This window comes from Rhinolophus ferrumequinum, chromosome 18 (assembly GCF_004115265.2).
Source record: "Rhinolophus ferrumequinum isolate MPI-CBG mRhiFer1 chromosome 18, mRhiFer1_v1.p, whole genome shotgun sequence".
In the NCBI taxonomy this organism is placed as follows: Eukaryota; Metazoa; Chordata; class Mammalia; order Chiroptera; family Rhinolophidae; genus Rhinolophus; species Rhinolophus ferrumequinum.
This window is the reverse complement of record NC_046301.1, coordinates 24757779-24784517: the sequence shown is the minus strand read 5'-3', so window position 1 is coordinate 24784517 and position 26739 is coordinate 24757779. Positions and strand designations below refer to the sequence as shown.

Below are 26739 nucleotides of genomic sequence, written 5' to 3'. Positions count from 1 at the left end.
AAATTTCCTTCCAGGGAGCGCGTGAGGGGCATTCTCAAAGGAAAACCAGACCAAGAGAGTAGTGACCAACCCTCCTCAGATTACTCTCCACTGGCTCCTCCCTTGCTCCCCCCACCTCCAGATTTGCATAAAAAAGGCCAAGAAAACTCTGGCTGGGCCCCAACAGCGGTTCACTCTACTTCCCCGGGTCGGAGCCCCCCCGGAGCTGCACGCCGGCTTGCTGCACGAAGCCGAGCGGAGAGCGCCTCGCCGCGCAGTTCTCCCCGCGCCCGGCCTCTCGGCGGTCCGGCCGCCCGCTTTCCAGGCCCCCGAGCCGCGCCAAGCGAGGGAGCCAGCCCGGGACAAGCTCGGGCCCCGGCCGCCTCGCGCTTCCCCGGTTCCGTTCCCTCCGCCCCCCCGGGGGTCGCGCGCCCACGATGCCGCAGGGCCCCGGCTCGCTGCTGTTGCTGGTCCTCGCCTCGCACTGCTGCTTGGGCTCTGCGCGCGGGCTCTTCTTCGGCCAGCCCGACTTCTCCTACAAGCGCAGCAATTGCAAGCCCATCCCGGCCAACCTGCAGCTGTGCCACGGCATAGAATACCAGAACATGCGGCTGCCCAACCTGCTGGGCCACGAGACCATGAAGGAGGTGCTGGAGCAGGCGGGCGCCTGGATCCCGCTGGTCATGAAGCAGTGCCACCCGGACACCAAGAAGTTCCTGTGCTCGCTCTTCGCCCCGGTCTGCCTCGATGACCTGGACGAAACCATTCAGCCCTGCCACTCGCTCTGCGTGCAGGTGAAGGACCGCTGCGCTCCGGTCATGTCAGCCTTCGGCTTCCCCTGGCCCGACATGCTCGAGTGCGACCGTTTCCCCCAGGACAACGACCTTTGCATCCCCCTCGCTAGCAGCGACCACCTCCTGCCGGCCACCGAGGAAGGTAAGCCTTACTCCCTATTTCCCCTCCTCCCAGCTCCGCTAAGGCTTTGGGTGAGGGGGGAATCCCAAGGCCCCCGCCCCACGTCCGGATGCGTACCCGCCTGGGGTGCCAGTCCCGGGCGGGGGGCAGACGCTCTCCTTGCCCTGGTGTGTCATCGTGACAAATTTGAGAGAACCTCCCCACACACACCCAAGCCTCTACTTCCCTTCCCGAGTTATACCAGTTGCTGTTTCTTAGGGACAGTTAAAAAAAACGAAAGAAAACGAAGAACTGAACGGCATCTCTTCCTTATAGTAGATACATAATTATTTTTAAAGATGCTAGCAGGGAGGCCGAAATTTTGAGAGCGTTGGAAGTGGCCCCGCGTTGGAGGAGTTGACGGTGAGCATCTGGGCAGAGATTCCTCGCTCAGCCTCGTGCAGCACGTTCTTACCGCTGGGCAGGATTCTAGGCCCTGGAACATTCCCATACAGGCAGGATAGCCAAAATCCACAAAACATGTAGTCTTCTAAGGTACTTTTTGGTCTTTGGAAATGTGAGTTTGGGAAATAAAAGCAGGACTGGCTCGGAGTGGGTTGAAAATTGAGCATTTGTTGTAACTGCCCAGGTGTCTAAGGAAGAGGGCATAAAGGGAATCACCAGGGAACATTTTCTATCACAATTCAGCTTTTATCTTGGGAGTGGTTTTAATTAACTGGAGAAAATCATGCAAAAGAGGGTTTCCCAAGTTTTCAGAAAACAGAGGGGGAGTTCCTGTGCAAAAACCATCAAAGCAATGAAAACCTCATGGGCTCTTGATATTCTTCCTGAAAGGAAAACATATACAATGTGTCTGAGCTGATTTAGGTCCTCCTGGGATGGAAAGGGGGCTTCTAATCCCTTGCAGGGCTCCAGCAGCATCTCCCTTTCAATCTCTAATTGTTTTCCTACAGCCATCATTAGTTAAAGAAAATGCAAAGTTGCTTAGCAATCTTTCCTGGCAGGCACCATGAATGTGCAATCATCTTATTGGTTAGATTTCTAATTTATTGCAAATGTTTGGCATATTTCAAACATTTGTCCAACATTCACCACAGACCCACCAATACAGGTTAGTAACATTTTATATACATTCCTAGAGCTCCTAATTGGAAATGTTTCATTTTGTTTGAGTGAGGGGAGTTAAGGGCAGTTTTATGTGTGTTGCCGTTTGTTTTTATTTCTTTCCACTATCAGCACCAACATTACACTACCTTTCTCCCAGAAGCCATTTTCTCCCTTCAAAATAAAAGTTTACGTTCTTCAAACTATGCTCTGCCATTTTTTTCTAACTTGATAAATAACTCTTCAATCATGAGTTTACATGAAGTTTTTTTTCCTGTGAAAATTCTATTTTGTATTAATGAAAATCAAATTTCACCTAAATTTTAAAGACAGAATTAACACATTTATAAATGGGAGAAAGGGAGTATGTTTTCCTTTTACTAGGAAATCCAGGTCTTTTAGAAGAATCCTTAGCAGTCTCTCTGATTATTGTACAAGAGCACACACCTACGTTTGGTCAGACCCCAGAGACGGTTTGCTTCAACTTTGATTAGCTTCAGGAAAAGGTGTGTGTGTGTTTGGCTCGTTGTTTTTTGTTTGGTTTGGTTTTGAGAATTCGAAATGGACAAAAAGGAGCAAGAAGAACCTTCACCAGGGACAAAGATAACAATGAAATACATGCTGCCTGACTCAAGCATGCATTTGGCAGGAAGCACAAGGTGATACAGACACAACCAGTTAGAGCAGGTTGTTGGACTTACTGGGGTGTGTTTCCAAGGTGAGAAAGAGCCCCTCTGTGACCTTTACACCACTAGCCACTTCTCCCTGTCCAAACTTTAAAAGATCTTGAAATGACTCTCCTGAGGCACAGCTCACTAAAGGGCCTGAGCACAGACATGGCTGTGCTCGTGCCCTGCAGCCGAGAAAGAATCTTTTAGCCATTTGTTATGGTTACATTTTCCAAAATCCTCAAGAACCTTCTGGTGCTTCCTCCTCAGAGAGGCTTTGGGAATGAACAACTCTTTCAGAGACTGAGTTTGTCCACGGGTGGGGAAGAAGAGCGAAAAAGCTACAAGCCCATCCCTGTTAACTGTAGCTATACGTGCACACTCTGCCCCCAATGCCCTTTTGCTTTGGGCGTGACTATTGATTAAACACAGCATATGGGCATTTTTGCCCCTCAAAAAAATGGCAGGCGTGGGAGATTTCTTAGGAATGACTAATCCTTCTTGGATAAAGGAGGCAGAGTCTTGGATAAAGGCTGGAGTCTTGTAGGACAATTGCTACTCTTGCCTGGGTGGGCCCCTGTGAGTTATTTACAAACTCCACCTGCTGCCCCCTTTTAAGCAAACCTACTAATTTTTCCTCTTTCTAGCTCCAAAGGTATGTGAAGCCTGCAAAAATAAAAATGAGGATGACAACGACATAATGGAAACTCTTTGTAAAAATGATTTTGGTAAGTAATACACCACCACCAACAAAAGATTTCACATTCAAAACTTTTATTTACCACTAAAACTTAAAGGTGCAAATAATTAAGATGTTATTTGATAAAGGTTGGGTAAAATACTATCACCGTTCATCTTTCCTAAAATTATGTAACTTGCTCTATCCTAGTTTCCTCCCTATGTAACTATCATGTATCGAGTTGTATCTTTTTAGGTGAGATTCATTGTTTTGTTAAGCATCGAATAATGAGAATTACTCAAATTATGAATTTTTCAATGGTACATTTTCCATTTCACTTTGGCTTTTTCTTGCCAACGAGCCTAATCCTGGGCCATGTTCTCTTTCTGACACTTAACTTGTGAAGCAGGGATGGAAACATAAATATTAACCCCAGCAAAACACACTCAAAGCATTCAGTTGGCCACAAATGAAAATTTACTCCAGTGCCAAACAGAAATATTCTTACTTGATTCATAATACTTGACACTTTAGTGTTACACCATTAGTGAGTATATCCAAGGTACTGGTTAACACTTGAGGGGGGTTCCTTAAATTTAAAAAAATAAATAAATAAAGCTTAGAAATTTACTTTGGCAAAATACATGAAAGATACCATGAAGGTGTGGTGCTTGGGGACAATAAATAATGCGTGTGATCTGTTACCCAAGTTCCATAGAGTGTAAGTCACCACCCTCAAGAGAGCATTATAAGAGGAAAGAGAGTTAGAAACTGTCCCCACAGGACTCCATCAGCACCATAGCTGTTATCCTTAGGCCTCCGAGCTGAGGGCAGGAGCCCAGCTAGACACGGGATTGATGCTAAATTCACAGCTGACAGTAGCCGAGAACTTTGCCCAGACTCCTTAGGCATTCTGGCTTTCGTTCCATTCCAAAAACAGGCACCTTTTGATGTGTTGAAGTGGTTGGTACCCCTTAGAATCACTTATGCAGGCAGAAGGCTGAACTTACTGGTAAACAGGTGTCATTGGTGCTCTATCAAACAGTAGTGGACTCTAACAGACCTCGATTAGTATCTCTACATCCTCAACAAAGTCCTTGGGACTGAGAGAAGTCACTCCCGCTCCCACCATTAAGGGATGCCCTCTCAGAAATCTCAGGCCTCGTCGGGTCCCTGAAACTCTGGGAACAATCCAATCACTGCACCTTACAACCCCAGGTCTCTTCTAGGAAGTGCTCTGGGTTTAACCTTAGCTGGTGCCAGAACAACCAGAGCCACAGCTTTCGGGAAAGCTTCACACTGACAAAGAAGGGAAAAAGAAAGGCTGCAACTCCAAAGTCCTAATCACTCCTTCCCCTCAGCAAGAGCCACACATGGGATGAGAGGGTTTCCTATGTCTATATTCAAATACATACAAGTCTCAGAGTAGCTGAGGGCCGGGCACGCTGGTCAGCAACCCCAAACCTCCAGGGCCTTACCAAACCACAGCTTCCATGCTATAATATTTGATGAATGGCAAGGTAGAAAAACAATGTGAATAAAATGTATATTAAAATTTACATAAAATGTCATTTTCTTCTGACAGCTTATATCCTTTGCACTAGATCTAATACAGATCTCTCCTGACTTCCATGAAAAACCTGTTTCTATCCCAAGGTTCCAAAACAGTTCATTTAGGGAACACACAACTCACACACATGTGTGTGCCCTCGCATGCATTCATTGTGTGCATTGTGGTTTATCTTACAGAGAAGACCTCCTTCCTGAGAATGCTTTATAGGACTTGGACCCTCAAAAAGTGGGTGTGTGTGCTAGTCTGTCCTTAGAGGAGAAAGCCTTCCCAAACAACATGCAAGTCATTACACTTAAAGTATCACACGTGCAGATTCCGTACAAGTATTGTTTTCTATTTCCCCACGTTCATTTTGTCGCAAAAAGAATAATGAACTGAATTGTAGGAAGTACATCATATACTCCTGGTTTATAAGCAGTAATCCACGTTGCCTCTGTACTTTGGGGGAGTAATGGAAGGGTAAAAAGAACAAGGGTAGAAATCAGATTTATTTAACATCCCACTCTTCCCCCACGGCACTCCTTATTTCAGGGGCAAAAGTACCGGAAAAGATAGGAAGGCCCAAAGTGTATACAACCTATTGCTGGGTCACATAGTGTTCCCCCCTGCTTCCTCCCCACACCCTGCCTCCCCATTCACATCCTCCAGGGCAAGAAAAGTTACTCTGAGGCTTTGATTCCCTATGCTCGGTCCCAGCTGAAAATCCAGGGAGTTAATACCTGATGTTTTTCCATGGTGAACTTTTGCGAAGTTGGTTATTTTAAAGCTAGAGAAATATGACGAATAAACCTTTCCTCTGGTTAAAAGTGATGATTTTTCTGATGTTTGGAGTTCAAGAATATTTAATTTGACTAGGTGAGATCTCACACGTGCCCTATCTGTGCTATAGATAGGGCTCCCACGCAAGGTATAATCACTTCTGTCATATTGTCCCCACCCTTTACCCAGAGGCCACAGGAACATGTGACATTTCCATGTGAGTTGTTCCAGGATTTAAGACTCATAAACCCTGAGAACTCAGTCCTGTGGTTCAGATGCATATCAGACAGAACATTGGTTGGCTAAGTCACAGCATCCTTGATTTACCTGGTTGAGTTTTGGTCATTTCCCAGTTGACTGGAAAAGCCATGCTTTAAGTCAAATTCTCTTTCTAAGAAAGAAAGAAAGAAACCCCCAAAGCACTTATACACACACACAAAACTCTTCCTCTGTTATTAATTTACAAAATGCATTAAACTCCGTCAAAGTCAGGAAGTTAACACTTGCACATCATCTAAACAGAACAATTGCCAATGGCACCAAGGATCTTAGGCCACATCACAGTTAGGCAAGTCAATGCTCCAACCAGGACAAGAAATTGGAAGTTGCCTTCCGAGACTACCATGACGTTATAGGGGGCGGGGCGGGGAGGGGACCAGCGTTCTGAGAACTAGACTCAGCTGGGACACCACCTAACTGAGTGACCTCGTGTAAGTCACTACACGTCTCTGGAGTTCAGATTCTTCATGTACCAACAAGAGATTTTAACTGGATGATTTCTTCCAATCTTAAAATTCTATACTTGCCCTGCCTTCATGGATTCTTGAAATGTAATTCCAGCATGTGTGTTTGTAGGGTTTTCTTTCCCAAAGCATACTGTTTATGGCTATAAAATGTGTCTTTTATGTAAACCACTTACTTTTGGTCTTAGCATTCTAAGAGTCTAATATCCATTTTGGAAACAGTACATATATGATCTGTAAACACCCTGGCCTTGCACAGGCAAATGACAGCATATGAGGATGAGGTCTTCAGAAAAACACTTTTACAGCTACACATGTGCTCTTAAAAAGAGTCTTGGATATTTTTCTCTTAGTTGCTTTACCAAATCAAATGCAGCTGTAAGATCAATTCTCCTTCCCTGTAGTCTGTTCTTTAGAAAACAATGATTGTGTGATATAATTTCCTTACAGGTTTGTCCAAAAACCTCTCTGACGTAATAAATTGAGTTTAAAACTTATGGCCACAGAAGGATCACGTTTCACCGAAGAATCAGGCATTTCTTTTCATGCTGACGTTTCCAATAGGGGAAGTCATTTGTTGAGAGCACAAACCACATGCGACCTACACACAAACACAAGGAGGGCAAGGAGAGTTGAGTCCTGCAAAGGGCGTTTCCTGGCAAAACCTTGGAAGCTTTAGAAACGGAACCACCTGCTGTCTCCTAACCCCCAGCGCAGCGCCTCACAGTCTAACTCTAGGAAGCCCTTCTTCCTTCCCCCCAAGCCAGGTCCCACCAATAGGCAGTGGAAAGGGGTGAAGGAGGCTCCCAATCCATACTGCGTCCCCTTATTTTCACTGGTGTGATTCCGTCTCCTTTTATCTTGGTAGCACTGAAAATAAAAGTGAAGGAGATAACCTACATCAACAGAGACACCAAAATCATCCTGGAGACCAAGAGCAAGACCATTTACAAGCTGAATGGTGTATCGGAAAGGGACCTGAAGAAGTCGGTGCTGTGGCTCAAAGACAGCTTGCAGTGCACCTGCGAGGAGATGAATGACATCAACGCGCCCTATCTGGTCATGGGACAGAAACTGGGCGGGGAGCTGGTGATCACCTCGGTGAAGCGGTGGCAGAAAGGGCAGAGAGAGTTCAAGCGCATCTCGCGCAGCATCCGCAAGCTGCAGTGCTAGTTCGGGCGCCTAGGTTGCTCCGGACAGGCCAGCTCCAGGGCTCAGCTGGCCATTTCCGCTCCGAGGCCTCAGCTCTCGTATCCCAAGCACAGTCCCTTCAGCTCCAGCCCCAGCCTGGAGCAGTGTCCCCTCTGCCTTTTGCACATTTGCACCCCCCAGCCTTTCCTGAGATATAAGGCCTTAGGAGGCCTCAGGAATGGATAGCTGTTTTCACATAAAGGAAAAAAAACCCCAAATCTTGTAGAAATATTCAAATGAATAAAATCATGCATATTTTTATGAAGTTTTAAAATAGCTCACTTTAAAGCTAGTTTTGAATAGATGCAACTGTGACTTGGGTCTGAATATTTTTCCTCTTTGGTTTGGGTCACGTGATTTTCACTTTCCGCTGAGGTTGCCATAACCCACAAATAGCTTCATTTTTGTATGTGGCCCAAACTGTTGTGGGTCACAAACCTGGTTGAGATAAAGCTGGCTGTTATCTCAACATCTCTCAGCTCCAGCCTGAGACTCAGTGCCTAAGTCTTATAACAATTCACTTATCATTTTACACCCTCGTTGGGAACATAACAACTGTAGCATGTATTGCATTTCCAGGTAGAGTACTTCCATTTATAAAAAGCACGTTAACCATCATAGCATGATTTCCTCGAGTAAAGGGCACAACAGACAAATTTTATAATTGACCTGAATACTTTAAGCTTTGTTTAAAACATTTTTTTTACTTAATTTTGCAAATTAAACCATTGTAGCTTACCTGTAATATACATAGTAGTTGACCTTAAAAAGTTGTAAAAATATTGCTTTAACCAACACTGTAAATATTTCAGATAAACATTATATTCTTGTATATAAACTTTACATCCTGTTTTACCTACTCTTTGTCTTCTGTCTTTTCTTTGTAGAAGGAATTGGGAAAGGACCTATATAAGAGTGGTCACCTCCGTTTTCCTGAGGCCCACCCTTCCCAGTGTGAATTGTCTTTCTTAAGTGACTCAAAGTATCTGCCCCCTACACCACCCAGCTCCTGCTTTGTGCCTTCTTCATCACAGATTTTTATGCTGCGAACCCTGCAGGGAGGCAGAGATTTGCAAGTTCTGCAAAGGATTTTGCTGCTTTTGTCCCTTCTCAGCAGATTGGTTGCAACTATATGGCACCACTACTCTAAACCAAAGGATCACGAGCTCTACACTCCTTTACATTTCCAGAGATTTTCATAATGAAAAAGAACTAACCACTGCAAAAGTGTTAGTTTTTTTCTCCACTTAAACTCTAATCCTCAGGTAAAAAGTCATGATTTGAAGAGTATCTTTTGGAAGGCAGGGGGTAGGGAGGGGATGATGAAACATCAACATTTAATGACAAAGTCTATCTTCTATTCAACCTAGGAATGGATTATAGAAACATGGTGACACTCATCTATTAAAGAAATACTTATTGGGTATCTGCTATATGCCTGGCCTTGTTGTAAGTACTGGCAATACATGCATTAGTCCTTGTTCTTATGGAACTTACTTGAGGAAGTGAAAGAAAATTACTGCAGTTACAATTATAGATTTATAATTGGTAAGTTAAATGAAGTATAAGTACAGGTAATGTGAAAGAGCAATAGAGTGTCTCCAGCAAATCTGAAATTTTTAGTGGCTTAAATGTGAAACCTTTATCTGATAGCATTTTATTGATTTCTTTAAAAGTTTCCTGAACATACATCCATGACCTCTCCATAGCACTTCAAGTTCTTCTGACACCAAAAGTCAATATAGCCTACCTCCTGGGCTGCACGATTTCGGCAGTCTCTTTCATTTTCTTATGGGTTGCCACTTGACTCTGCTTCTCATCTGAATCGACAAACTCAAGACACCACCGTCTTCCTACAAGGTACCCATGGACTAGAAGGGTGATACTCATGGATCGAGGTCTACTCTCCTTTAAACATTTAGAACAGAAAACTAGGGACCCTAGAAAAGGCAAAAATAAGAGAGAGAGAGAGAGAGAGAGAGAGTAAAACACAAAATAGTAAACCAAAGATTTAGAGATTAGAAGGGGGAAATAAGTACAATTCATCAGAAACTAATGGAAAGAAACAATTTGGAAGAAACTGGCCCATCTGAATTCTCTCTTTCCAGTCAAGCCAAAAGCTACTTGCCCATATAATGGGATGCAAAACTTTCAGCTCTGGAGAGCAAGTTAATGCCAGATATAGCCTCCTTCAGTGACATTCTGGGGAGTTTGCAGCTCAGGCATCACTCCAATGTCTGCCTCCTGCCATATGTGCCTCCTTATGGACTTTCCCTTCCAATATTTGATGAGGCTATAAGCCAATGAGCCATGCTTGAGCTCAGTTGATTTTTGACAAGGGTTCCAAGAAAATAATGGGGAAAAGAATAGTCTTTTCAACGAATAGTGCCAGGACAATTGGACATTCATATGCATAAGACAGAAGTTGGATCTCTACTTTACACTATATACAAAAATCAACTCAAAGTGGATCAAACCTCTAAATGTAAGAACTAAAACTATGAAACTCTTAGAAGAAAACATAGGGGTACATCTCCACAACCTGGGATTAAACAAAGATTTCTTAGATATGACACCAGAAGCACCCATACTAAAGAAAAAAATTGATAAATTTAAACATTTGTGCTTCAAGCCACACCATCAAAAAAATTAAAAGACAACTCATAGAATGGAAGAGAATATTTGCAAATCATATATCTAATGAAGGTCCTGTATACAGAATGTATAGAGAACTCTTAACAGTAAAAAAACTAGTGACCCAATTTTAAAATGGGTAAAGAATCTAGTCATTTCTCCAAAGAAGATACACACATGACCAATAATCACATGAAAACATATTTGACATTATTATTCATTAGGGACACAAACCAAAATCACAATGAGATACCACTTCATACCCATAAGAATGGCTATAACAAAAAAAAATCAGGTCTGACTCTGGGTGGTGAACACACAATGGGATTTATAAATGATGTAATACAGAATTGTACCCCTGAAATCTATGTAATTTTACTAACAATTGTCACCCCAATAAATTTTAAAAAAAAAATCAGGTCATGACAACTATTACTGAGGATGTGGAGAAATCAGAACCCTCATACACTGCTGACGGGATTGTAAAATGATACAGCCAATTTGAAAAACAGTTTGGCAGTTCCTCAAAATCTTAAACATAGAGTTACCATATGACCAAGCTGTTGTACGACTAGATATATACTCAAGAGAATTGAGAACATATACCCACAAAAACATTTGTGTATGAATTTGCATAGCAGTATTATTCAGAATAGCCAAAAAGTAGAAACAACCCAAAAGTCCACCAATTGATGAGTAGATCGACAAAATGTGGTATAACTACATAGTGAAATTTTATTTGGCCATAAAAAGAAATGAAGTACTGATAAATGCTACAACATGGGTGAACCTTGAAAACATTATGCTACGTGAAAGAAGCCAGACACAAAGGCCACATATTGTATGATTTCATTTATATGAAACATTCAGACAATCTATGTAGACAGAAAGTAGATTACTGGTTACTGAGGGGATGACAGAGAAAGGAGAAACAGGGGAGTGAGTACTAATGAATATGGGTTTTCTTTCTGAAGAAATTGTGCTGGAATTAAATTGTGGTGATGGTTGCGTTGTTTTGTAAATATACTAAAAAACCACTGAATCATACACTTTAAAAGGGTGAATTGTATGGTATGTGAATTACATCTCAAGTCTTTTATTTGAAAAAACAGTCAGATGTCCCAAGGCTTAAGGTCACACGAGTTATAACTCACTGTTATAACTCATGTTATAACTCAGACTTGTAGCCAAATTTGGTTGATTCAAAATCGTATTGTCTACATCCTATCCACCAAATACCTGGACCTCCTTCTTTTCTCACAGTGCAGACTTTCAGGACAATGGTCTTCACTCCTAGAGAGTTCATCAGTGTCAAACACCAAGTCACTGTCACGGTCCCTAACTCTTCTCCTGAGCTTTGCTTAGTCTCTAACTGTGGACATCTCTGCCCGCATGACCTAGAATGCCTCAAAATCAACATGCGTTAAACCAAATTCAACTTCACCTTCCACAGCCTTATCTTCCTTTTATGAATAACCTGTATTGATAGGTATACTTCATTGGCTGGTGTCCTTTCCATTTGTCAGGCCATTTGGAAAGCCAAGATAATTAATCTACCCCTAAGTCTAGCAAATAATCAAGTTTTTCATGCTCAGGTTACCAGTTCTGACCTCTTATTTTGTGATTCTTCATCCAGATGACGTCTTACTAGGAGATTTTTCATTTCTTTATTAATAATTCCTTAAATATATATACTTAGAATATGGACACAATAGCAACTACGGGGGGAAAAATAGAGAATCTTTCCAAAAATCTCTAGAAAGCCAGTAGTAGAGGGAGGCCCCTGACTCAAGCCCTGCCATACACTGAACCACACACGCTCTTCTCCACATTTGTAACAGGATAAAACTTCCTTTTTGAGTTGTTCACTCAAAATCGTACCCAAAACTATGCCACTTTGACAGATATCCGCAAGATCTGCAGGAAAATCTTAAACAAGTAGTGCCTAACTATTCCCTAAATTACCTACTACCTATTGTATCCAGGATGGTTTCTAAAACTTTCCTTCTTTGGAGACCCAGCAAAATGTGTTTATTATAAAAATTAAACATACATAACTAATTATATGCCAAGATATTACACTTTTTAAATAGTCATAATTCGACATGCCTGACACAAAATTTTTGTTTATAACCATTTAGTAACTTAGAAAAATTAAAATTCCACAATGGGATTTATAGATGATGTAATACAGAATTGTCATCTGAAATCTATGTAACTTAACTAACAATTGTCACCCCAATAAACTTAAAAAAAAAAATTAAAATTCTTCCCCAAGAAAAGGTAAAATCAACAATAACCCAAAATGTTGATATTCCATTTGTCGGATCATCTAAAATAATGTAAATGTGTGTTTTATTTCCATGTGTACACTATTCTTATTATATGATGTACTAGGATTACTGCATTTATAGAATAAATTTAAAAAGGAACCATATCTCTAGCACTCATGCAAGCCACATATTTTTAGAATTATGTGGCTAAACACCAAAATTTACACTCACTTGATACAAGGATAAGATACCAGGTAGAATGGAACAGACGCAGGCCTCACCCTTTACATTGTTTTCCTTCTCTGGGCTGCATCTCTAAGCGATGGCAAAAATACATCCCCGTCCTGACTAACAATGCCACATGAGAAAACAAGAAGTAGTATCTGCACATTCTGAACTGCATGGAGAAAATGTTAAGGGCACAATGTAGGCCTCTATTTTAAGTTCGTTTGGATGTGCAGAGTTCTTAATGGTCCTGTAATCAGTAGAATGGGAAAGTCTGCACCCGCAAGGGTCCCCTCTCCTTCCTTGAGAAACCTCTGCAGGCCATGGGCTAACGGTCCTCACTCTCCCTCCATAATGCTTTGGGGGCCTTATGGAGACTTGGGGCAAAAACCCCATGACCTGGAAATACCACCAAAAAAATTTGGCTCTAGGCCAGGCATTGTGTTCAATGCAGTGGTGGAATAGTGATTAGAACAGAGTCTCTGCTCTCTGAGTGTTTGCAGTTGGTGGCTGACAGCACCTTGAACACAAAACAGTCTGAACAGACGCAAATGCAAAAAGCTGTCGGAGCAAAGGATTGAGAAAGATGTATTTCCACCGGGGATCTGGGAAAACCTGGTGAGAGAATAGGGAGGTCCTTGCATGAAGGGTGGGACTTTCCCAGATTAAAATGAGGAAAGGAGTGGGTCTCCTAAGCAAAGGGGATGGCCTTATTTGTCCTTAATTGTAGATGAGGAAAATAATAGCACAGGTAATTCATTGGGTGGTTTTGAGGATTAAATATATGTAAAGTACCAGGCATTAGTAGGAATTATAAAAAGCTTTGGCTATTACCATGGGTAAGTCCAGCAGTGCACGCTAGCAGGCTGTGGACTCCATGATAAAATAACCGTGTCCTCTTGTTGTTGCTTCTATAATGGATATTGTTTCAAGCCCCCACATAGGACAAATATCTAAAGTCAAGAGAAAATAGAAATGTTAGTATTTTTCTTTCGTAAGAAAGTGACTTTTGTGGAACAGAGGTGCTCAGGGATCTTCCCAATTAACCTGGGGGGTAACAATGATGGTGACAAGTCCTTGGTCTTAACTAGAAATGACAAATACAACTTCCACAGTAGGACGGGGTTCCTGGGGGTGCCCCCAGGGAAGCAGTGGGCCTCCCATACAAGCCGGTGCTTAGGGAGCTGGCAGAGCAGTGGTTGCTGCTATGCATTCTTAGATAAAACAATTAACTTCTTCTTAAATGTCTTAGATCTGTCTTCATGTGTCAAATGTGGATGATGATACTGTCACAGGGGCCATCTTAAGGATTCCGTGATATCAGACACAGAAAGTACTTAGTCCAGGGCCTGGCACTGGAGGCGTTTGATAAACAGTAACTTTCTTCATAGTTAGGACAGTAAAGATTGGCTTGCCTGGGACAGCTGTCTAGCTTCTCACTTACCGTGTTTCCCCAAAAATAAGACCTAGCCAGACAATCAGTTCTAATATGTCTTTTGGAGCAAAAAATTAATATAAGACCCGGTCTTATGTTATCTAAGACCTAGTATTATATTATATTATACCTGGTATATTATATTATATTATATTATATTATATTATTTTATATTATTTTATATCATATTATAAGACCCAGTCTTATTTTACTATAAAATATTATTTTATTTTATTTTACTATAAAATAAGATCGGGTCTTATATTAATTTTTGATCCAAAAGACAGAGTAGACCTGATTGTCCGGCTAGGACTTATTTTCGGGGAAACATGGTAGTAAAGATGAGACTTCTTAGAAAAAGCACAGGAAATGAAAATAAGGAGGGGCGGGGGAAGGAGCCCATGGAGGATTTAAATGCATTTTCCCTCCTGCTAAGAGGCCCCTGCACTCGATAAATTAGAATGACTCTAGCTAAACTTCTAGACTTGGAAGTACAGTTGTTTTTTTAACGCAGTTCTTTTTCAAGATCAGTTGTTCAACAGAACTGAAAAGCCTGCCTTCGGAAGAGGCCCAGTCCTAAAACCTGCAGGATAACCCACCAAGAACCAGGATGTGTCATCTCTCGATAGGGAGCAGGAAGCCTCATCATTGCTGTTGTCTGATGGCTGCTGCCTTCTCTAGTCCAAATTAACCAGAAACCTGAGAACCTGAAAACTGAGCTCCAGCTAATATTATTTAAATGAACTGGCTGTTACATGAACCTTAAACCACATTTCATTTGGTTGTGGGGCTGCCCTGGGCCAAGAGACATTAATACAGAGTTCCCAGCTCACAAACGGATTGTGTTCCAAACCTGCATTTGGAAGCCTGTGGTTTGAAAGGCAGAATTCATTTCCCCAAAGAAGAGATGTTATAAATGGCAATCAGGAAAAAAAAAAATTTTTTTTTAAATAAATAAATGGCGATCAGGGCCACACTCCAGCTCACAAAACTCCATGTAACCATGATAGAGCTAAACACTGTACATTTTTGCCAAAACAAGAGTAGGAGTCAATAATGTTACAATATTAATCATTAAAGGATGAGATAAACAGTTGACTATCCTTCATTTGTCTTGAATACTAGCACTTAAGCAAAGGCAGATTTAATAATTAAAAATGAAAAGGTATATCCAGGGAGGCTGAGGGGACGGGGAAAACTGTAGTCAGGAGCCCTGGCAGTTGAGAAGCAGACCAGATTGCACGATTCTTGTCACTTCTAAAAGGCTGGTGTCTGCAGCTGAAAGCCAACCTAACACCCAGCAGGGGTTGGGGAGGAGGAAGGAGGGTGGAAGTCAACTCAAAGGGAGTTAGCCTAATTATCTCTATGCAGCCATCTCCTCAGCCAAGGAAGGACCTGGCTTCCCTATTCCTCTCCTTTTAGAAATGATGACCCCCAGTAAGCAATCGGCCCCTGACCCCAAGTATCACTGAAGTGCAGAACTTTGGGTGCCTCTTTCATACTGATTTCTGAGATCAGACAAGCTCTTGGGTAGTCACATTGCCTGGATGGTTTGAATCTGACATCCTGGCCCCCATTTCGACTGAATCTGCTCCTGCCATCCCTTTCACAGAGCAAAGGCCTTGCCGGTCGTCTAGACTCTTTCCACCACCCTATTCCCTGTGACCAGCACTGCGCCTGGTGGAAGACATCATAAAGCACCCATTTTAGCTGTAATGCTAAGGATCAAACATACATTTTACGTACGAATATTAACGAGATGTGAGAAAAGTGGAAAGGAGTTCATTGAAAAAGAAAGTTATTTGGAAAAGACCATTTGTAAAGTAATGGAGGGGACTTCTGCAAAATCTAACCATGATGTGGCACCATCAGCCCAGGGCAGTTTGGTTGTCCTCAGAAGGACAGTGGAGAAAGGGGGGAAGGAAATTCATGAGTGACAATCAGGGAGTGCATAGGAAGTCTGCAGGGAGCCACTTTACAGTAAGTAAATGCACTCTGTGCATTCTAGATTACCTCGCATATATGTAAATACAATAATTCCCTTAAAATTACCAACGTCTCACAATTTTATGTCTTCAAATTGGTTTACATCCCTTGCTCATTTTCTATGAATCTACACTCTTTTGAAATTAATTCCTAACAGTTCTGTTTTTTCTGAGACCCAATCCTTGACAAATAGATATATGCAAATACATTCTCTTTGTCCATGGTGTGCTTCTTTTTAATAGCAACTTTTTGTTGCACAGAAATATTAAATTTTAATGTAAACTAATTCATTCATCTTTTACTTCATGATTTCTTCTTTTCTGAGTCTTGATTAATATATGTTTTACTATCCTGAGGTGATAAACGTAGTCTTCCAAATCTTCTTAAAGTTTTGCTTTTAAAACCACCTGTTTTGTTTTGGTATGACACAATTTTTTTTCAGATGGATAAGCCAGTTACTCAATAGTGCATCCTTTCCCTGCTGGTTTGCCACTCCTCTCATATAATGAGTTTCCTGTGAATGCACTTGACCATCTGGGGTCTTTCTATTCTGGTCCACGGTTCTATCTCTATTCCTGCACCAAATTCCATACTTAATTATCTACTACTCTTGACTCCACTATGTTTTTCAAACAGCTTTAGGACCATAGCTCATTTCTTCCCTTCAGTCATTACAATCACCTCAGGGCTCTAGAACAGGGGAGGACAGAAGGATGCCAACAGGAATACAGCTCATCTGTTCCAGGACTTATGACAGAGTCAGCTGCCAACCATTTGATTTGGGAAACAGAGTTGCAAATTAATTAACTGTGGTTTGGTGAACTACTCCAGAAAGTAGTGGTTAACGTACTGGGAAATGAGATATTGGCTCTGGCCATCTGCAATTTGGTCACAAGAGGAACTGGGTATGAGGAAAATAGAGTAGAACAAATCCATCATTATCAATGGGAGTGAATTGGACCTTTTCAGTTTTATTATCTTAGGACTATTGAGCTGAAGCCAGAAGGAAGATGACAACCTTTGTGTTTACATGAGTCTCCAGTGAAATATGTGGACGTTTTTGATGTCAGTCAACCAGGGAGGATAGGGAGCCAAAACTTTTATAATGATAACGGGCCCAAATTTTATAGGAAAGAAAACTTCTGGCTCTTTTTTGGAGGGGGGGAGAGAAAGACTGACAAAAGAATCTAGAAGAATTTGAGGACATCCTGAACTAGAGAAAAAAAGTGACCTTTGCCACATGAAGACAGGCCAGAAGTCAGGTTGGGAGGCAACATGTCCAAATGAACTCATTATCTTTGTACCCCCAAATCTGCTGCTCTTCTGGTATTCCCATTCTCAGGGATGACAGCACTATCCGCCCAAATGCCAACCTACTCCAACCACATGCCTGGGCACCAACCTTGAAGATCAATTAAGTCTTACAGATTCTGTCACCTACACCACTAGGCTTCATCCACATTTCTCCATCTTCCCTCCACCGCATCCCTGCACACATTCACAGACACCACCAAGGCCATCGCCACTTTTAGCTGGAACTACAGCAATAGCTTTCTAACTGGTCCCCCTGTCTTGGGTCATAGTGGAACCCCCTTCAAGGCAAGTCTCGTAATGTCATTTTCTAGCTAACCACTCTGTAACGTCTCCCCATTCTCCTTAGACTACACTCCAAACCGTTTAATATGATTTACACAGGCCTTCTTGATCTGGCCCCTGATGATCTTTGCAACCATTTTCCTGAGTGGTGAAGAGTCCGGACCATGGAGTCAGTCTTCTCTGGGTTCAAATTCCCCCGGCACCACCTACTAGCTTTGAAACTTAAACAAACTTCCGTACCTCTCTGTGCTTCAATGTTTTCATGTGTAAGATGGAGACAGTAACACCAGCTACCTCATGGGGTTATTATGAGGACTGAATGAGTTAACACAGGTGAAGTATTTGGAACACGAAGCACTTACCACAATAGAATGTACTGGATGTTTGCCTCTACAGCATGCTAGGCTGGCAGGGACATGGCCATCTGTTGGTCAGTCTCCACCGGTAGCTTCTTGTAGGTGTTGAAAATATGAGTCATCACTGGAATGGAGTAAGCCATATGTGTAAGTCAGATTATCTAACTGTGTGTTCGCTCTTTATCTATCGGCCTATATTATCACCCAAGTATGCCTAACTGCTTCCCCAGCCATGAGTCCAGGCTTGGGCCTGAGGGTACCGGAAAGGAGAATGTCCTCTGGAAGTGGAGAGAACAAAGGCAAGTTGTGGGTGATTTCCAAGGGTCAAGTGCACCTTCCAGAAGTGTCACAGGGGCCAAGAGGCTCTGTGTTCTCTCCCCTACAGCAGTTTCTCTCCTTTGTCATCTTAGGAGAGGCCAAGTTTGCCTTTACCTGGGAACTGTCCCACACGATTAAAACTGCAGATACCTGAGGGAGGAGAGGACAGTGGGCCCAGGGAAAGGATCACGACTGCGGATGCAGCACAGGTTCAGTCTCCCCGCCTTTGGACAACTACCTCAATTCTTGTCTTCTGAGAATCGCTGCTGGGGGACAGACCTGAGGAGGAGAAAACAACAACAACAACAACAAAAACGATCTCTCTTCCTCGCCCCTTCTCTCATCTCCATTTTCACTCGCCGTTCTTCCCACATCTCTTCCTACCTACCTCTGAGCGGTCCTCCAGCCCTGTCACCTGGTAACAGCTGGTTCCTGCCCGGCGCACAGGACGTTTCATTAGCGATGACGGCTGACAACTGCTCCGGTACAGAGGGGCCCGAAACCCGAAGGGTCTCCACAGCTGTGCGGTGAGCATCCCTCCTCCGGAGCAGGCCGGAGCGCGAGCGCAGGGCGCAGGGGCGGGCGCGCTGCGAGGCTCCCCGGGCGGGGCAGCCGCTCGGCCGCCGCCAGCTCAGCGCCCAGCCGCCGCCCGCGCGTCCGAGGGGCGCCCCCTCTGCTGACTCCGGGAGACCCTCCGGGCCGCGCGCGCGGCGGAGGCATGGCCGCGAGGGCCGCGCGCAAGGCGAAGCCGGTGCTGGAGGTGCCCCCACAGCCCGAGCAGGTACAAAGAGCGGGGCACAGGCCGAGGGAACACGGGGCCGGGATCCCAAGGTTCTCGCAGGCCTGCGCGGCCGCAGAGACAAGTGTCCAATCCTCCGCCCCTAATGGTGTGAACCGGCCCAGGATGCTGGTGGCTTCTCTTTATTCCACCCCCACCCCAAGGAAGCTGAACTCCCCTCCATTTCTCTTCCTTTTTCTCCTCTTTTTCTTCCTCTTTCTCCTCCCCTTCCCACCTTTCCTCCTCCTTCCTTCTTTTTCCCTTCTTCTCTCCCTCTTTCACCACCCTCTCCTTAACCGGCTCAGCCCTACCCATTCCCTGCCGGTCCTACCGGCTGCCCTTTTCTCCTCCTCCCTCCCGGGCTAAAGCCCCCAGGGCCTAGGTGAAAGCCAAGGGCATAGAAGGAAGACAGCTGAGGGGTGATGGAGATACACCAGGCTCGATTCTATGGTTCTCAAACTGAAGCGTGCATCAGAATCACTCCGGAGGGCTGGTTAAAACGCAGATCGCTGGGCTCGGCCCTCAGGGTTTCTAATTCCTCACCTTTGGGATACGGCCTGATCCTTCACAAGTGTAACTATTTAATTCCTAGGAGATGTCGATGCTTGAGCTTTGAGAACCACTGGGCTAGCACTTTCTTCCTTCTGCTGGTGGTGATTTCAAACCCAATCCTTTATTTTTCATTCATTGGACAATTCTTGGGCCATGACTAGGTACCTGAAGCTGTGCTACACATGGTGTGTGTGTGTGTGTGTGTGTGTGTGTGTGTGTGTGTGTGTGTGTACGCACGGGTGCACGCTCGTGGGGGGGGGCAATTAGAAGTGGAACCTTTCCTCTCGAAGCTCACATCCTAGAAGGAAGGTAAAACATGGACAAAAATAACTCGGAGAGTAGGAAGATTACTCTCCCCAAAACAGGTTCAAGTGAAGCTTTGTAAGATTTCTAAGAAGCAAGGAATTGCTCCTGGCTGAGGGGATGGGTAAGACTGGTGGGGGGCACTTGAGCTGGGCCTGGGAGGATGGATGACATCTGGTCACCTGGTGATGAGGGGAAATGAGAATTCTAGGTGGAGGTGACCACAGACCAAATTGCTTGGAGGTGAAAAAAACTGTTGGGGGTGATCATGGGAAAATGCAGAGCTGCGGGAGAGGGATGATTCACAGAAATGCAGGGTTCATGAAGGTTTGTAGTGAATAATAAAGGAGAGTGGGCCTTGTAGACCACATATGCATTTGAGGTTTATTCTCTAAAATGTAGAAGCTATAAGGAAGCTCCACGGCTTCCTTGCTGGTTTCAATCCCAGATCATCCAAAGGGGTATGAATGAAGAACTCTGCACACCCAGAGGGGCAGAAGACTGGCAGAGTCACGTTTGCTGCTGCTATTTGCTCTCTCTTGATGCTGACGTCACTTCCTTGCCCTCTGCCCTCAGGAGGCATGGCCCCTCTGTTAACTCCACCCTAGGAGGGACTCACATCTTTTCCCTTGATCCCCTATAGCAAAGCTTTGTAATCCAGAGACCAGCAACCAAGGTGTCACCTGGGAGCCAATTAGAAATGCAGAGTCGCAGTCCCCACCCCAAACCTACTGAATTAAAATCTCCATTTTAACCAGATTCCTGGGTGACTGCAAAATGATTGGCTTTTAGCTTTCAAATGGCCAAATATAGTGGATTAGCAATGATCAAGGGATGACAGAACATGGGTACACTCTGTAGGTCATCCAAAAAGCACTTCCTGGGGATGGGCTCTGTGCTCTCTAGCTCAGCCTGCAAGGGTGTGGCCAGATTACCCCCTTCCCTGGGGCCAGGTTTTAAATTAAATTAATAAGAGGACACAACAATGCTCCAAACAAGTACATCCTCTGGTCAGCTTTGTCTCTAAAACCTTGAACTTAGAGATGATATTTACTCATTGGCATCATTTAAGATATCAGCAAAACATGATTTTTAGGGATTCTTGGATTTATACATTGTATCCCCAAAGCCAGGGTGACACTGCCTATTGGTAGGCCACTCTCTACAACCTTGACTGAATAGAGCCTCATCTTGTTCTCAAACATTGACCAGATTACTATTTTGTTTTGGGGCGTGTGTGTGTGTGTGCGTGTGTGTTAGTTCAATAAGCAAACATTTTATTAGGACTTTCATCCTAAATTATTTCAGTACTAGGAAACATCACTATTTTTCATGGTTTGGGTTTCCCATGTACTGCTATAAAATAGAAGCTAAGAAAACAAGGAAATTTTGAGAAATGCTCTTTGTATGTTTTTCAGATCTCTCACACAAAGCTCTCCATGGATGATGAGTGGAAGTAAGTGATTAGTATTTTTTTTATCACCATTATACTAAAAATTAGATTTCCATCGTAACAGTTTTAGAAATTAAATGAAGCTATCGTTTTATTTGTAAATTTCCCAGGGTAGAGAAGATGGGTTTGCATAGCCAGGCCTACACAAAGGTAGTATTGACCAAAACCACAGTATACTCTGTGCAATCCCAAAAAGCTGGATTTATATGTCCTTCAAAATAAGGCAGTGTTAACTTATTATTTATTTTAGGCATGAGACACATCTGGTTTTCCTTATATGTTATTTCCTCTGTGTTCTGGTACCTACTGTGGGGCCATTGGGTCTCTGTGGGCATCACATGAAATGAAATAAAAATGAAAAGTTTCTCCTTTCTTTGCATTATGATAATCAATTATGAATGTGTTCCTAATCAAAATAAGAAATACATTTGTATACTGCTTTATACTTTCCACAGTATTTCCACATAGGTTAACCATTTGAGATGTGCTTCCATTATACATACACAAAATAGATTAATATCATAAAACATAGTTTGTTTTATATCTGTACAAGTCCTGTTTTAGACTGATGATAGATTTACTGCTCTATCTACATGGCCTAAGTTGAAAGTCTATTCATTACACAGAATATTAAATAGTTATTTTGGATTTGGGGCTACAAAAACTATAACTAAATTCTATAACTAAAAACCATTTTCTTTTTCTTCACTTCCTATTTCTTCAGAAGAATGAGTGTATTTTTTAATGAGTTTTTAGAAATCATTCTTGTCTCCCAAGTTCAGCTTCCAACACAGACTAATAGCCATGTAATTTTATTCAGGTTGCTTACCTGATATGGATTTCAGTGTCTTCGTTTGATAAATAAAAGGTTTCAGTACATCTGTGATTATTTGCAGTACTGATACTCTAAGATTCCATCTCGGAGAAACAACTCAAACAGGAATATTTACTCTGTGGGCTCATTTCTGCACAGTGTCCAGCAGGGGGCACCCCTGGGATTTGGATGGGGCCCTTTTCTGAGGCACTTCTCTGCTCTTCCTAGTAGCTCTGTAGAAATGCTAGTAAAGAGAGAGAACCCAACCCACATACACAAGTGCCTTAAAAGGTCACAATCGTGTGACACAGAATGTTATTCTTCAGTATTTTCTGACTGGTTCTCTAATCAAATGCATATAGTCTTACGTGGAAACTTGAAGAGATTTTGTGATGGTGCCCCATTGGGGCTGAAATATAAAGCTAACTAATATTTATAAAGGAATTGATTGGCAATATTCATAATTTCCCCCCTTCTTTCCTAATCTCGACTCTGGACCACTCTCTTGTCCTCTAGGCCCGTGGTTCTCAATCTTGGTTGCATCTTAAAATCACATGGGTAGGGGAACTTCAAAAGTTACTGATGCCTAGACCCCCTCCTAGAATGGCAGTTTGCCAGAACTGTCATAACAAAATGCCACAGCCTGAGAGGCTTCAACAACAGAAATTTATTTTCTCATAGTTTTGGAAGCTAGAAGTCCAAGATTAGCGCGTCGGTGGTTTTTGTTTTATTCTGACGCTCTCTCCTTGACTTGTAGGACACCTTCTCACTGTGTCTTCACATGGTCTTTTGTCTGTGTGAATTTGTTTCATAATCTTCTCTTCTCTAAGGACACCAGTCAGATTCAATTAGGGCCCATCTCTATGATCTCATTTTACATTGATTACCCTTTAAAGTCCCTATCTCCAAATACAGTCACATTTGGAGGCATTGAGGGTTAGGACTTCAAAGTATGAATTTGGGGTTGGAGAGACACAATTCAGCCCATAACACCCAGCAATGGTGTTTTTAATTGATATGGGCATTGAACTGTTCATTTAATTGATGTGGGGTACAGCTTGGGAACTGCGATTTTTAAAAGCTCCCCAGTGATTTTAACTTGCAGCCAAGGTCAAGACCCACGGCTCGTCACTGCTGCTATAGGAAATTAAACCAGGTGACATACTATCTTAATGGTTTTCTCTCCCATTGTGTAAAACTAAGAGTCCAACTAAAAACTGAAACATTCAGTCATCAGCTGAATGTATGGCCTATCTAATACTTACACCTCTTCTTTCTCCTTATAATGAAAACAATTTATACATGTCATTCAAGAGTTTTCTGTAGCCCCATGGATACTATTCCCTCCCTAGGCTCCATCTGCAGGACATCCTTTTACCCAAGAATACTTGAAATTACCAATATTTTACTATTTTTGACTTTCAAAATTCACAATTTCACATGATTCAACCTAATAATTATTATTATTCCTCATGTAGGAACATATGTGCTTTGCAGTTTTAGAGCAATCCTGTGAGGTATGGAGCGATCGTTATTTTAAATTTGCAAATGAGGAAACTGAGGCTCAGAGACCCTCACTGACTTTTGAAAGGCTGTGTGGTGATGAAATGGCAGATCGAGGACTGGAAGTGGGTCTTTCCAGGGCCCATCAAGAACCACTTAACTTGAAGGGGCAAGGCTAAGGCCAAAACCACACAGAAAAGCTAAGGGCTGAGAAGAACTGGTTTTGCTGATAAACTTAGGCTCCTCCTCCCAGCTGTCCCTCTCCCAAGCCTAAGGGAAAGGGGGGAACCTACAAAAACTTAGGAAAACTTTGCAGTCAAAGCTTGAAAAACCCTATGTGTGAAATCCCCAACTACTCCCTATGAGCCGAGTCTGGTTGTTTTGCTAAATGTGCAAAGGTTGAGGCCTTTCTCAGATGACCTCATTTGCCGGTTCCAGCCTGCAGCAAGAGAGGATGTACAAAATGCACCAGGGCCATGAGTCCATGCATGTGGAGATGATCTTGATCTTCGTCTGCATCCTGATCATCGCCCAGATAGTGCTGGTGCAGTGGAGACAGAGGCATGGCCGCTCCTACAACGTGAGTCGTCCCAGTGGCTGCTGGAAGCCTGCCCCTCTGGCTGCCACATCCCTCCTTTTTCTCCACTTTGAAGTAAATGGTTTGGTTTAAGTCAGTCGCTCTCAACCAGGTGCATGGGTACAATTTTGAACCCAGGAGACATTTGGCAACATCTGGCAACATCCTTTATCCTCACACCTCAGTGGGAAGAGAAGGGGGATGGGACTTGCTACTGGCATCTGCTGCTCAATATACACAGGACAACTCCTCAAGACAAAAATGTCAATAGTGCCAAGGTTGAGAAGCCCTGGTTTAAGGAGAGCAATTTTCCTTTTGTGCATGAGCAACTTCCACTAATGGCCCAGGAAAGGAGAATTAGGCATAGCAGAAACACAAGGTTGAGGCGGGCTGTCTCATTAGCAATAAGCTGTCTTGGCGCTGATGGTTTGCCCATCCATGGAAGCACACTGCACTGACCTCAGCCACGCAGAGCACCATCCCGTTTTCACAGACCAATCCCACCCTACCACAGCCACTAGAACTTTGCCATCTCACGGCCTCAGCGTCACCCGCTGGACTTTGTTGGACTTGAGGCCTTGCATTTGAAATGTTTAAAGCAGTAGTTCTCAAATCTTAGGGTGCATCAGACTCACCTGGAGGGCTTGTTCCATCAGACTCTCAGGTCCCACTCCCAGAGTTTCTGATTCAACAGGGCCCAATAATTCGCATGTCTAACAAGTTCCCAAGTGGTGCTGATGTTACTGGTCCACATTTTGATAACCAATAATTTAGACTTGAATTTGGCCTAAATGGAGAAAAGTTGCAAAGGGAGAAGGTCTTCAACTAACACTCAATAGGGTTCTGGGACTTGGACTGGTCATTGTGTAACATATGCTAGCTTAGACCAGTATTTCTTTTTCTTTTTATCCATTATAAAAAAAATTATTTTCTGTCCAGCACAGGGCCTGAGGGAATTCTTTTGAATTCTGTATAATACTTAAGTTTAGGCAATTTTGAACATTTTACTTAGAAAGAGGAATCTATTTTTTGTTGTTTTTTTAAGTAACTATCAATTTACTGCTATGTCACCATTGTCCTGTCAATTAAAATAAACACCCTCTATATTGTACTTGGGCAACTTTTTTTTAATGAAGGAGACTAGAATCAAACCTCAGTAAGTATGCCCTCATATCAAAGAAAAGCTCCTTAAATATATTTTAAACATGGCCTCCTTATCTGCAAAGTAGAAATACCTAACATAGAATTTCTGGAGAAACGTACTAATATAAAAACACACACAGGTTAAAAGTACAGGTTTGGGGAAAGACGTGTCATGCTAGCACTAATGAAAAGGAAGCTGTATTAAGTTACATGAATTGCAGACAAAGCAGACTTTAGAACAAGAAAAATTATCAGGGATAAAGAGGGCATTACATAATGATAAAACGGTCCGTTATTCAAGAAGACATAGCAATTCTTAATGTGTATGTGCATAGCAACAGTGCATCAAAATGTATGAGGCAAAAACTGATAGAACTGCAAGGCGAAATTGACATTTGCACCATTATATTTGAAGATTTCAATGCCCTCTTTCAGTAATGGATAGATCAAGCAAGCAGAAAATTGGAAGGCTATAGCTGACCTGAACAGCAGCATTGATCAGCTTACTTTAATTGACTGTCATAAAGTAATTCATCCAACTGCAGGAGAGTATACATTCTTCTCAAGCTTACATGGAACATTAACCAATACAGGCCACATTCTGGGCTATCAAACACACCAAAACAAATGTAAAAGAACAGAAATCATACAAGTAACAGTTGACCCTTGAAAAAACAGGTTTGAACTCCCTGAGTCCATTTATACAGATTTTTCTTTTCAATAAATATACAGTCAGCCCTCTGTACCCTTGGCTTTCACATCTGTGAATTCACCAACTGCAGATTGAAAACAGTATTTTCCACCTTCGGTTGAGAATCCACTTATTTCGGAGGACCAACTTAAGTTGTGTGCAGATTTTTGACTGCGTGGCGGTCGGGGAGGATTGGTGCCACTAACCCACATGTTGTTCAAGGGATAACTATATACTCTCAGACCAACAAAAATTAAACTAGAAATCAGTAACAGAAAGCTGGAAAAATTCCCAAATATTTGGAGATTAAATAACATAACACTAAATAACAGGTGTTAAAGAAGAGGACTCAAGAAATTAAAAAATAATTTGAATTAAATGAAAATGAAAATATAACATATCAAAATTTATGGAATTCAGCAAAAGCAGTACTTAGAGGGAAACTTATAGCATTGAATGCATACAATAGAAATTTATAGTATTTAATGCAT

General features: G+C 42.7%; 3 protein-coding genes across 13 annotated transcripts in view; 2 read left to right on the top strand and 1 right to left on the bottom strand.

Moving 5' to 3' along the window:
* The first annotated feature begins 161 nt into the window (after nt 1-161).
* Nucleotides 162-7880, top strand: SFRP2 (secreted frizzled related protein 2). The gene is made up of 3 exons (XM_033133665.1): nt 162-915; nt 3314-3394; nt 7289-7880. The coding sequence occupies exons 1-3, from the start codon at nt 417-419 to the stop codon at nt 7591-7593; spliced, it is 885 nt and encodes a 294-aa protein (XP_032989556.1). The 5' UTR covers nt 162-416; the 3' UTR covers nt 7594-7880.
* A 1076-nt stretch (nt 7881-8956) lies between these two features.
* Nucleotides 8957-26739, bottom strand: part of TLR2 (toll like receptor 2) — a 52957-nt gene continuing 35174 nt past the window's right edge. For 2 of the 5 annotated variants that reach the window (XR_004425541.1, XR_004425539.1), the window contains exons 4-7: nt 25050-25201; nt 18585-18713; nt 18123-18240; nt 13264-13696 (exon numbers count right to left, since the gene is read on the bottom strand). The gene's annotated coding sequence lies outside the window, so the exon portion shown is untranslated. Of the gene's footprint in view, nt 9552-11620; nt 11652-13263; nt 13697-18122; nt 18241-18584; nt 18714-18822; nt 18965-25049; nt 25202-26739 lie in introns of those variants that run through there. The other 3 variants (XR_004425538.1, XR_004425540.1, XR_004425542.1) reach the window with 3 other exon arrangements.
* RNF175 (ring finger protein 175) overlaps nt 18824-26739 on the top strand; it is a 32850-nt gene continuing 24934 nt past the window's right edge. For 5 of the 7 annotated variants that reach the window (XM_033133664.1, XM_033133661.1, XM_033133663.1 and 2 more), the window contains exons 1-3: nt 19054-19215; nt 21486-21523; nt 24276-24417. In XM_033133664.1, the coding sequence (XP_032989555.1) occupies nt 19153-19215; nt 21486-21523; nt 24276-24417 (243 nt within the window). In that variant the 5' untranslated portion in view covers nt 19054-19152. Of the gene's footprint in view, nt 18962-19053; nt 19216-21485; nt 21524-24275; nt 24418-26739 lie in introns of those variants that run through there. The other 2 variants (XM_033133662.1, XR_004425543.1) reach the window with 2 other exon arrangements.